Genomic DNA, 12,691 nt, shown 5'->3' with positions numbered 1-12,691 from the left:
TACCCATTTTCTCTTTCTTTCCATCTTTTTCTTTTCTCTCTGTTTGCAAATAAATAATTAAAAAAATACTCATCATTTAATTGATGAACATGGTACCCCAGCAGTTCACAGAAATGCTTGCGTGACTTGTTTAGAAATGTCTCAGTTGGAAAGAGGAAGGAAGACATTGTTGACAAATGGAAGAGTGTGACTTGAGAGGCAAAAGAGCATACAGAGTATGAAATGGTTGCAGAACCAGGGAGGGAAGGAAAGGTGAATAGTCCCAGCATAGACACCCTTAATATTTATAATGAGACAGGAAATGACAAGGCATTGAAATTTCTTGATCAAGAACTTCATATTTAGAATAAGAAATAGGGCCAGGTGTGATGGCACATGCCTTTAATCCCAGAACTCAGGAGGCAGAGGTAGGAGGATCACTGTGAGTTTGAGGCCAGTGTGGGACTACAAAGTAAATTCCAAGTCAGCCTATGCTACAACAAGACCCTACCTTGAAAAAATTGAAAAAAGAAAAGAAAAGAGTACTATTTTTTGAATGTTTGAAGGGAGGGGGAAGGACAGAAACTAAAAATGAAATCAGGAAATCTGACAAGGACAGACCTAGGTTAGCACACCACAGTGTCACTGTTGTGACAAACAGGAACAGGCCTAGACCTAGGTGTGCAGTAAGTAGGGAAATCTGGCCGGCAACTTTTGACATGGCCCTCCAATGTTCCTGTCTCTCAAAATGCATGTCCTTGCATAGTCCCTTCCCTTTGAATGTGGGATGGAGTGAGTGACTGGCTTTCAAGACTAGATTAGCAAACCCCCTGGATTTTGTCTTGTTCTTGCTGTGGCTGTATTGGCCTGTTTGCTCTGACAAGGACAGAAGCCATTACGTGGTCTACTCTGTGGATGGGCCCCATTCAAGGAAGAAACTCTCCAGCCCACAGCCTAAAGGCAAGTGAATCCTGTCAGTGTCCCAGTGACTTACCTTCCAAAGCCATTCCTCAGGAGGACTGTGGTCTTGCCTGATACCTTAAATGCAGCATGTGAGAGATCATGACACAGAGGTCTGACACCTGACCCATGGAAATACTGAGATAATCAATGAGGATCATCTTAAAGTGCTAGATTCTTGGGTAACTTGACACACAGCAGTAAGTAGCCAGGACTAGGTGGACAATAGTCAACAGACAGGGGGATGTCAGGGAATAAATGCTCTCTGACATTTTCATTCCAGACCCAGTGCCTAAAGCTACACATGTTCTTTGAGATTTACATCTAAGGACTAGGACCCAAAGCTGCAAATGCTCTTCAATTTCATAATGTTCACTGGGGTGGGGGGGCATTTCAGTAGAAAATGGGCAGAAAATGAATGATATCTCTGTGAAGTAAGGCAAATGCTTCTCAATTTCCTCCCTAGGATATATACACCTTTCCTTTGTACATGTCTTTCTCATGTGTTACTCTCCATCAGTAACTTGTTTCTACAGGACTGAGAAATATACTCTTAATATAAAATAGGTTACCCCACAAATCACTCATAGCACCAAAATGGCTTGCATGATGGTTAACAAAAAACCTGATAAAGGGATTTAAATGCATATACTCCCCTCCTTATTTATGTTTGAGTTACAAAGCTGGATAGCCAAGCCATAATTTGTCTATGAAGTGGAATAAACTTCCATGCTAAATCTCTTTAACATGTTTTTATAATCAATGTGACTGCCTATAATTGGGTTCTTTCCAGTGGTCTTCTTGCTATGCAAAAATAAAATTTAAAAAGTACAAAAATGTGTTACCACATATTGAGGGCTTTAGGATATACCATATCCAAACAAGAAAATGCTGTCTATTCTCATTCATCTAGCCCCAGTCTTGTCGCAGACACCTTCCACAGTGGTGACACGCAGGGCGCTCTTCACACTGAAGCTTGACACCTGTGGAAAATTGTGGTCATTGTGGTTCCCCTCTGCCCACACACAACCCAGTGAGAAATCAGCTGGTTGGAATCAGGCCTCCTATTCTTGTAGACTTTTTAATTTAGCCTCTTAAAGTGCAAATAGATCTCTGCATTTTATTCAAGATTGAGATAAAACTACTCTCTGACTGGGTTTACCTTTCCTGTCTTGAGTGAACGACAATGTTATGGTTTGAATCTGAAAGTTCCCCCATAGGATGATGTATTTGAACTTGGTCTCCAGCTGGTGGCAATGTTTTGGGAGGCAGTGGAACCTTTGAGACAGGGGGACTAGCTAGCAGAGTTGGGTTCCTGGTGACCCCAGAGGAGCTGCTGCCTCATGCTCTTGCCACTAGCAGAGAGAGTTCACCTAGTCTTCATGCCTTCCTTCCCCATGTGTCTCCTAAAACAGGCAACCCTTCAGAAGAGGCTGTGGGAAAAGTATGAGAGCCCACGGATGGAAAGGACTGCTGTTCTGATAGGACATGGCCATTGTGTTCATGAGCTCATAGCAGCTATGATTGCCTGCACCAGACCAGAACAACAGTAGACATATCATGAATGGTAGAAGAGGTCATGGAGCTCCCATCCCTCCCTAAGGAGTAATTGGCAGTTAAACATTACTGGGGGAGACATTTTCTTCCAGTGGTGTAGCTACCAGTCTGGCAAATTGTGTATGCTCTGGCAAATAGCCTCTCATCCATGTTCATGCAGGCAATTCAAAACCCAATCTCTCTCTCTCTCTCTCTCTCTCTTTCTCGAACAGCAGCAGCAGCAGCAGCAACACTAACTGGGAAGAAGGTGTTCAGAGGGAGGGAAGAGAAGGTAATGGGAGGTGATCAAGAACAAAATGCATTATTAATGTATTTAGAAATTGTCAATTAAAAAGTCATGAGTCAAAACAAACTTTTCCTTCCTCAAGTTGCTATGGTGAAGTCTTTGGTCACCATGGTGTGAAAAATAATTGACACAGACGAGATAGCATGGTCCACTGCATTTGTCTGTGAGTCACTTTCTAAATGCTAATATGCCACTCTCTAACCCACAGAGAATCAGCAGCTCCAACACTATAGTGGCAGATACAGCCCTATCCTTCTGTAGCTACCATGAGCATAAATAAAATGCACTCTCTGGAAAGTTGAGAAATAAATCCATTTTCCTTTCAAATGCTGCACTATTCCAGGGAAACTGTGTTGACAGCAGCTCACCACTTTTGAGTTCTCTTGCTTTCAATTTCCTCCTTACTCAGCACGAGTCCCTCACAATAACCATTTGGTGGCAACTCCCCTCAACTTTCTTCATCTCCCTCTTTCCTTAAATCTATGTGCCTGGCAAAACCTAAGTTTTGCTTGCACTGAATAATCTAACTTTTCTAAGTTGGGAGCCAAGCAGATGAGCGATGGAAAAAAAAATACCCAACTTGGCAAACATACTTTATTTACTATTCATGTTCCCAAACCTCGAACAAGGAGTACTAGACAAAATGACTACTCTTTCCTCACAACCTCCCCTCTTGCAGGGTCAAAGATGCCCCTTTCACATCTCCTCTCCTCAGACCTCCTGTTGTGTTTCTTGCTCTCACCTCCTGATTCATTGAAGCCATTGGAGTGTAGTATCCCACCAAGTAGCCACACTCCCAGCTGAATACTTCACCTTCTTTTCCACAGTTGCATGGAATGAGCTTTCTTGCTTCTAACAAAGGTGAATTCTATAAACAAAAATAAAGAAATAAAGCCAATTCTCAGATTTTGGCCCTAGCTTTCTTGAAGAATTTATTTCCTCGGCCTCGTTTCTCAATATGAGATCGTAAATCTTTTTTTCTTTTATACTGGATCCTTTTCATCAGCAACCAAGATGTCCTGGTATCAATGTTCTCTCTATATAACTTAAATATAATTTATTTATTTGAAAGTGAGAAAAATAATAGGATTGTGAGGGCCTCCTGTCACTGTAAACAGACACCAGATACATATGCCACTTTGTGCAACTGGCTTTATATAGGTACTGGGGACATTGAACCCAGGCCACCAGGCTTTGTAAGCAAGTGCCTTTAGCCACTGAGCCATCTTCTTGGCCTTAAATGAACAACAACAAAAATCTCACAGGACTCCATATTCACATCTTCCTTCATAGTAAAATGTCTCTCTGGCTTACCTAGATATTCTATCTCCACTTCACTACTACTTCCCACTACTACTTTACTCAGTGTACACTGGCAACCTTCTGTTGATGCCTCTGAAATCCCTTCCTTAAGTCTGGGAGCAACCTACTGTCATGCACAGTTGCATGGGCATTTCTCTGGCTTTGTCTCTGTTTGCGCAGCAGCACTCAATACAGCCCTCTTTTCTTAAGGTACTCTCCTCCCATGGCTCCTGGGACATCACAGCTCCTGGTTCTCCTCCCACCACTTTGGCCATGACACTTCCTGCCTCATTTACCAAGGCATGCCATTAACATGTCATCCTTAACAAATCCAACATAAATACCCCTGCCCTTAGAACTATTACCACCTAAAAGGAGAAAAAGATTTATTCCATTTCATGGTTTCAGATGGGTCAGTCCATCAGTGGTGGAGAGGGTGTTGTAGATAGAACAGAGCTGTTCACAACATGGTGTCTCCACAAAGTAGAGAAAAGGGAATATAGGATGAAGCTATGGCAAGATAGTGCTTCAAGGACAGCAACCCCAGCTGACCTACCTCTTGTGACTAGACCTTTTACCACCTCTCAATAATTCACGATGTTATGAATGCACCAAGGAATCAATACATTAAGTCAGAGCCCTCTTACTCTAATCACCTCTCACAGACACTCCCAGGGGTGTGCTCCCAGGGGTGTGCTTTACTGACGGTCTAGGCATTTTCAGTCCTACCAAGTTGACAAGAGTGAGTGACCATCACAAGTTTAATGGTTTGGGCAAACCTTCATTGTTCCAGGTTTTGGATCAATAAAAGGCAGACTTAGTTAAAAAAAAAATCTATCTATCTATCTATCTATCTATCTATCTATCTATCTATCTATCTATCTATCTATCTATGTATGAGAGAGAGAGAGTGAGTGAGTGAGCATACCAGAACAAAAGAACTCCAGATACATGTACCACCTTGTGTATCTGGCTTATGTGGGTCCTAGGGAATTGAACCTAGGTCCTTTGGCTTCATAGGCAAGCATCATAGCTGCTAAGCCATCTCTCCAGTCCCCTCCCCCTGCCTTTTTGTTTGTTTGTTTGTTTGTTTGAGGTAGGGTCTCACTCTAGTCCAGGCAGACCTGGAACTCACTATGTAGTCTCAGGGTGGCCTCAAACTCATGGTGATCCTCCTATCTCTGCCTCCCAAGTGGGGGCCTAAAGACATGCACCACCATACCTGGCCACCCTCCCTTTTTTAACCAACAATAAGGTTCATGGATTTGGTGGGCATCTGCAACTTCATGCTACGGACCATGAGCTGGAGTTCAGATGAAGCCCTGGCTCAACTCAGCAAGCAGAGTAGTAACAATATCTTCAGCCAAGTGCATGTGAGCACCTGCTATGTGCCCACATATCCTAGTGATGTGAAAGGCATTTCCCTGAGGTGTTTAGGACCAAGACCCAGAACTTTCTGGAGACATAGCTACTGTAGGTCTCCCACCAGCCAGCACGCACCTTGGGATGAAATAACCAAGTAAAAGAAAAGCTTGCCTCAGATTTCTAGGGGGAGCCTGCAGATGGCCTCCCGATGTCAGTCCCGGCTGAACTCTTGGGGTTTTGTGGATTCTGAGTTTTTCTTTTTAAAGGGAGCCTGTGTAGTCTATAGACAGCTCCTCCCATCTGGGCAGGCTCCATCTCCCTGGCAGGTTGCCACCACATTTCTATTTACACCACATTGTAAGTAGCATGAAAAATGCCAAACCCAAAGGAACAACAGGCACATACAGGAGCTTTCAAAGTAAAGTAAATTAAGTTAATGGTTTGAGCAATCTTGGAGCAACCATTCAGAGGCCCAGAGAAAAGATGCGGCCTCATAATTAGAGGGTGGCTCTTTGAAGCTGTGACCCCATCCTCTTTGTTTTCCCTTCTGTTCACATTAGGAAGGTGGGAATCTTTCTCCTCTTGGCTCCACAGCATACAATTCTTCCCTCATTGAGAGTTGTATCATCCTGTTACTGAGTTAGCTGGGTTGGATTTGGTCCACTTCCCTTTTTTTCCCTGTTTCTCCAACTTATAAGCAAATTTAGGACTGAGGAACTTGATGTTCATTTTTTGGTTATCCCAGATTTTAGCAGAAGATATGACCGTGGAGAAATAGGCAGTGAAAGAGTCATGGCGGGATACGGGTCCACACCAGGGCAGTTAGGTCACAGGAAAGAATCAGGAATGGAAAAGCTGTCTCTTTCAGGTACCTTACTAAGACTCTAGCTCATCATTTCCACCTATGTTTAATATACAGACTCTCTCCTTGGGATTTCACTGCTAAATAATTCCAATTTATCTTGTCGTCATTTGAATTGAGGGCTTGCTTTGCCTCCATCAAAATCTCAGCTGAGGGCTGGAGACATGATTCATTGTACTTGCCTGCAAAGCCTAATGATCTGAGTTTGATTCTCTAGCACCCACATAAAGCCAGATGCACAAAGTGATGCATGTATCTTGAGTTCATTTGTGGCAGCTGGAGGCCCTTGCATGCCAATTCTGTCTCTCTTCTATTTCTCTGTGCTTGCAAACAATAAATAAATAAAAATGTATTTTGTTTATTTAAAAAATACTCATAAAAAGTCTCAGTGAAGGGACTCATGTGGGTTGTGTCTCTGCATGAATGAACCAAAAACTGTTGTAGGAAGGCAAGAATCTACTAAAAAAACTCTTCTAGCCAAGTGTGGAGTACAGGGGCCCTTTTAGGAGTAATAGATTAAATAGAATGGATGACTTGATCGCTATTTGGTTTGTTTGTGACAGGGTCTCTTGTATTTGAGACTGGCTTCAAACTCACAATTATGCCGAAGCTGGCCTTGAACCCCTTGATCCTTCTGCCTCTACCACCCTGGCATTGGCTGTGTACCCCCATTGCTGGTGACTTGGTCACTGTTGAGGATACTTTATGCCTTGGGCAATGAACTTCTGCAGTACTTAATTATTTACTGAAAAGATCATTCTGGATTGTTCAGTCTTAAACAGGCTGGTAATTTTCACTTTTCCCTCTTTCTACCACATGGTTTAGATTTCATGATAAGCCAAGTAAACCCTTTATACATTAATTTTACTTTTTCCCCTCCTAGAAGGTTAATAACAATATTGTCTTTCTGGTAGGCACAAAACAAATCCATTCCTTTTAATCTAGATCTAGTATCTAAGAGATAATAAGTTCAATTTTCTCACAAAGAATTATGTCCACATGGATATCGGCAGATAGCATATAACAGATATAGGGATTTAGTTGGTTCAACTCTAAAGAAATGTTTGCCTCACTGAAGGGCAGCTCCAAGTAAGCTAAAGAGTGATGAGATATGAATTTGCCATTTCTCATGATTTTGGTGTGGTGTACCTCTGGTTTAAAGTAGATAAGCCTTTTATTAATGGCTTTCCCAAGACCTTGCAGAATCTAGGGAAAAGGGCTGGGACATAAATATAATAACTCAATTAGTCGAAAAGAGCCACCATGTCAACTAGAAGGCTCTCAGGCCAATGGCTGGAGTTCTGGAGGTTTGAGAGTATGTAACCACAGTGATACTTATTAAACGGAATGTCCATCTCGCAGTGTTCTCAAAGGTATTCTTTTTATTATCTTAAGTTATTGCTTCTCTTTGTTGTACACGATGTCCTATAAAGAAGATATATATCCACAATTGAGCTTTGAAAGTGGACCATGGGGCCAGCTCCATTTAAAGAGAATGAAGTCAAGCAGTAAATTTGCTGGTCACTCTTTTCATATGGACTGTATCATAGCCGGCAGTTGGTCTTTGATGTCCTAACAATAGCGCTGGGCCTCGAAGGCCAAGGAGTACCCGCATAACACCAAACTCAGTCTGCATCCATTAGTCTGGAGACCAGTCTGCAGCACAGCACTGGTCAGAAAGCCCAGAGCTTTGGGCTATGGTTTCCTTTCCTAGTGAAAAATCAGTGATCTCTTCTACATTATTTGCCATCTTTATTATATTTTTAATTGAGTGTGATATTCACATGGTAATGTACACATATATCTCAGTGAAATTCACAAGCCGAGGCCACCAGAGAGAACACAATCTACACTCGAACTGCACCCCTTGTAACCATTTTTAGGCACTTCCTTGACAATGTCTTCTCCCAGCAGTGTACGTTCATTTGTCCTTATTTAATATTTATATGAACATGAGTATCTGGAAGATAGTGTTTAGAGCCTGGTCTCTTTCACTCAACGTTGCACTGTACTAACTGCATGGTGTGTGTCGGTATTATATGCTCATTCCCAGCAATGCTCTTACTGATTCTTATCCCTTCCACCATTCATGGGCATTGGGCTAGTTCTAGCTTGAGTTTAAACAGAGCAGTGATGACCATTCTTATTTCAAAGTCTAAGTGTAGGGCTGAGTACATTCCTGGTGGGCAGATAACCAGGATGGGGCTGCTGGGTCCTAGAATGGACAGTTTTCATTTTAGTAGCTATTTTGGAAGAACAGCTTCCCACAGTATCTACATCATTCCATGCTCCCACTTGACCATGAGATTGCTCACTATTCTTATCAACACTGGGGTCTCCAAGGTTTCTTTCTTTTCTTTTCTTTCTCTTTTTCCCCAGTTTACCATTCCAATGGCTTTCCATTTTCAGTGGCCACACAACATTCCTTTAGAAATTACTTTGGCGATAGGCATGTAGCTTGGAGGTAGAGGCACTTGTCTAGCATCTTCAAGGCCCTACGTTCACTCTCCAATACTGCCCCTCAAAAAGAATTTTTTTTTCCTGTGGAATTTAGCCATCTATCTAACTTAATATGTGAGTTCCAAAGGAAGAAGAGATATAGACCACACCTAATGTGTGATGGAGTTCAAGAAATTGTGCTCAATACATGAGCAACACGGTAAATTGAGAACAAAATTTAAAAAAAAAAAGATTACCTTTTTGGGGTTGTAGGGAAGGCAGACATAGAAGATATAAGAAAAAGGTCTGGAATCAGAGTGATTTTCAAGATGGTTAGTTATGAACAAGGCAATACCATAACTAGAAAAGGAAAAAGGGATTGTCTGTTGAGTAGATAAAAATTTTAAAATCCTGATCACTTGTTCCTCAAAAGGCTATAAGAAGAACTTGTAACATGCTGAAGAAAAAGAAAATCTGATTAATCACATGGAAGAAATTCTTCTGGGCAGTAAAACTAATTAGAAAGTAGAATATGTAATTCACAGAGCTTGTGGAACTTCTGCCCCAATAATGTCCTCTTTCTCTTGTTATATTTGGGAAAGGAAGGTAGACGAGGATGCCCTTTCATCAGGGAAAGTGGTTGCATGCTGAAATTATTAAAGCTTCATGAGTGATGAATAACATATTTGTGACCACAGTTCCATTCTTGCCATATAGAACACTATTTTTAAGCATTGAAAGGGCAACTATGGTGGTTAATCTAGGTTGTCTGCTTGACGGGATTTCGAATGACAATGAAAACAAATCTCTGGGCATGTTAGTGAGGGATTTTTCTAAATTAGGCTAACTGAGGTGGGAAACATCATCTTCATGGGATGTGGCATCATTCCATGTGCTGAGGTCCCTGACTGCATAAAAGAGAGAAAGCTAGCTAGATGCCAGCATTCATTGTTCTCTGCTTCATGACTATGGATGTAATGTGACCAGCTGCATTCTGCTCCTGCTGCCTTAAGTGCATTCCCTGGAACCACCAAATGAAATAAACTCACCCTTTCTTACACTGCTTTTGTCAGTTTGTCAGAGCATAAACACTGAAACTGACACAGGAACTCTTCACCATGATGATGGAAACATGTAGGTGTGTGTCCTAACTGAGAAACAGCATGTTATTGAGGTGGAATCCTATGCTGACAGAGCAACCTGCAGATGGTGAATGGAAGTCTATTCTAACTATAATTTCTCTCTCTATTGGCCTCACCCTTCTCTACTGTCTGGCTTTGGCCCCAGAGCTACATGGATCAGTTTGTAACACAGTCCTGGTAGAAGGTTGGGTTGCTTGTAAGTGAAATCCCTTAGAGGGTATTTGCTTCATTGGATGTTGTCACATAGTAGGTAGGGAGGGGATTGGGATCCTATTCTATCAGGGAGCCAACTGCATTTCCTATGTCTTCTCTAAAGCTCTCCTTACTCCTTCTTTTCCTCCTTCCACATGAGGAAAGAAGACAAGATGTGCCTTTTCAGAAGCACCATGATTGGCAGGTGCACCTACCCAGTAGAAAGCAGCTGCATGGACCAGTCTGGACCACATCAGTTCTGCAAAATGTTTCCCTCTATTTTTAAAAAATTATTTATTTATTTATTTGAGAGCGACAGACACAGAGAGAAAGACAGGTAGAGGGAGAGAGAGAATGGGTGCACCAGGGCTTTCAGCCTCTGCAAACGAACTCCAGATGCGTGCGCCCCCTTGTGCATCTGGCTAACGTGGGACCTGGGGAACCGAGCTTCGAACCGGGGTCCTTAGGCTTCACAGGCAAGTGCTTAACTGCTAAGCCATCTCTCCAGCCCTATTTTATTTTGAGTTTTTTGAGGTAGGGTTTCACTGTAGCTCAGGGTGACCTGTAATTCACCATGTAGTCTCAGGGTGGCCTCAGACTTACAGTGATCCTCCTACCTTTGACTCCGGAGTGGTGGGATTAAAGGCGTGCTCCACCACACCCGGCTTTAAATCATAGTTTTATGACATTGCTGTGTCTCCATGTCTTAACTTGCAAAATGGGGACAATCCTACTGGGTAATGAAAAAGAATTAAAGGACTAAACACCCAATTCCTGTCTTCCTGGTACAGGGCAAGGGCTCAGTGTTAGTTACCTTTTGTATCTTCATCATCAATAGCAGTTTTGAAGGTGTCCACAGAATGATAGAAATCTCCCCCTGGGATGCCTGTTTTTAGGTAAGGAACTGAAATTCAGAGACTTGAAGTGGTTTACTTAAGATTATATAAGTCTATAGTACCAATGCCTTTAACATTAAAACATTGCTGTATGTCCCAAAAGTCCTTATAACTTTCCAGTGATAAAGCTCTTATTGTCCCTTTTTTTGAACAAGATACAGAGGCACACGTTTGCCTGGGGCATACTCTCACATGAGAAACAGAACTAGAATCGGCCCCTCTGTGGCACCTTGTGATTTGCTTTGACTGATAAGATGTGAAGAGGCATGACCAAGTGAAAAGGCTAAAGTGTGTTTGTATGCCTGGGCCCATCTTTGCTTTTCTCCCCTTTTATAACCATGAGGTAAAGGTGTGGCAGGTAGCCTGCTAGTCACACAAGAATGGAAGGCAGACCAAATCCATGGCTTTGGGCCATACTCTGCCCAGATCTGAACTTCACTTGACCCATTCACTGGCCAATGAGGGTACAAACACATGCTAATTACTACAGGCCACTGAGTTTTATATGTGTTCTTACTGTAACATTATTAGGCATTATTAGGTGGCAGTTGAGTAATACACGACCTATACTAAGTGTTTTCTGGATTTGCAACTTGCAAGAAAGCCTTCATCTATACTAATACTTCTTAAATTGTCATCTGCCTATTATTAAGCTGGGGCCTTGCCAAATTGCAGATTCCTATTCAGAAGTTCTGGACAGGGCCTAATACTTACTTTTTAATAAATTCCAGGGAGATGCTAATGTTGTTGGCCTATAGCATAATGGGTACAAGGGCTGAGCATTTCTCATTTGCATTTCTTTGTCACAACTGTACTTGGTGAACATTTGAGTAGTGGATGGGCTACCTCCTGGTAAGGGAAGGGCAATCCTTGCCCTTACAATGAGGTTCCCGTGTCTGTAATGTTCCGCACTCTTCTAATATTCAGCCTGGCCAGAAGGTCAAACCATGTTAATATTCCTCTGTCAATTTCCTGGGCTTGATTGCCACCTTCAAATTTTTTGTTCTTTCTACTTCTTGGAATTTGAATGTTCTCAGCAATCATTCTGGCTTCCAGTTTATTTTGGTTTCATAAACTACAGCAGACTTCAAAGCCAAAATACAAGTTGAAGCCTTTAGGCAGGAGATGCAAAATTTGCTGTTAGATAGGAAATAGAAGGCAGCAGCATCTATAGTCATGCCACCCTGAATGCACCTGATCTCAGGTAGGAAATAGGGACATGACGAAAAAGGGACACTGGACAACATCAATACAGAGAAAGCTAGGCCACTTTTCTAAATATTTTTTTGTTTTTGTTTTTTTGTTTTTGAGGTAGGGTTTTGCTCTTGCCCAGGCTAACCTGGAATTCACTATGTAGTTTTAGGCTGGCCTCAAACTCACAGCAATCCTCCTACCTCTGCCTCCCAAGTGCTGGGATTAAAGGCATGCAGCCATACCAGGCCTAACCTATTTTTTTGTCCAGCATTCAATTTTCATTCCCCATTCCCATTCCTGTCACAAGTACACATCATTATTATTACCATCACCAGAAGAACTGAGTACTATGACATTTTTTATATCTCAGTCATTCTGAAAATAAAGGAGAATTCTTTTCAAAGAGACAGGATCTCTTTCCTTTCTTCAGTTTCTCAGACTGTAGGTAAAACAATGATATTTTAATTGTATGTGCAGAAATATCATACTGGAATTCAACCTCCAGATTCTGTGAAGT

At 42.0% G+C, this 12,691-nt stretch overlaps 1 protein-coding gene across 2 annotated transcripts in view; it reads right to left on the bottom strand.

Annotated features, from left to right (window-relative positions):
- Nucleotides 1-12,691, bottom strand: part of Ism1 (isthmin 1) — a 79,002-nt gene that overhangs the window by 53,425 nt on the left and 12,886 nt on the right. The window contains exon 2 of one of the 2 annotated variants that reach the window (XM_045157738.1): nucleotides 3,525-3,650. The exons of the other annotated variant lie outside the window; for it this stretch is intronic. Within the exon in view, the coding sequence (XP_045013673.1) occupies nucleotides 3,525-3,650 (126 nt within the window). The remainder of the gene's footprint in view (nucleotides 1-3,524; nucleotides 3,651-12,691) is intronic. 2 annotated transcript variants of the gene reach the window in all.

The sequence above is a fragment of the Jaculus jaculus genome, chromosome 8, assembly GCF_020740685.1.
Source record: "Jaculus jaculus isolate mJacJac1 chromosome 8, mJacJac1.mat.Y.cur, whole genome shotgun sequence".
Classification (NCBI taxonomy): Eukaryota; Metazoa; Chordata; class Mammalia; order Rodentia; family Dipodidae; genus Jaculus; species Jaculus jaculus.
The sequence above is the reverse complement of the archived record's forward strand: the minus strand, read 5'-3'. Positions and strand labels throughout refer to the sequence as shown.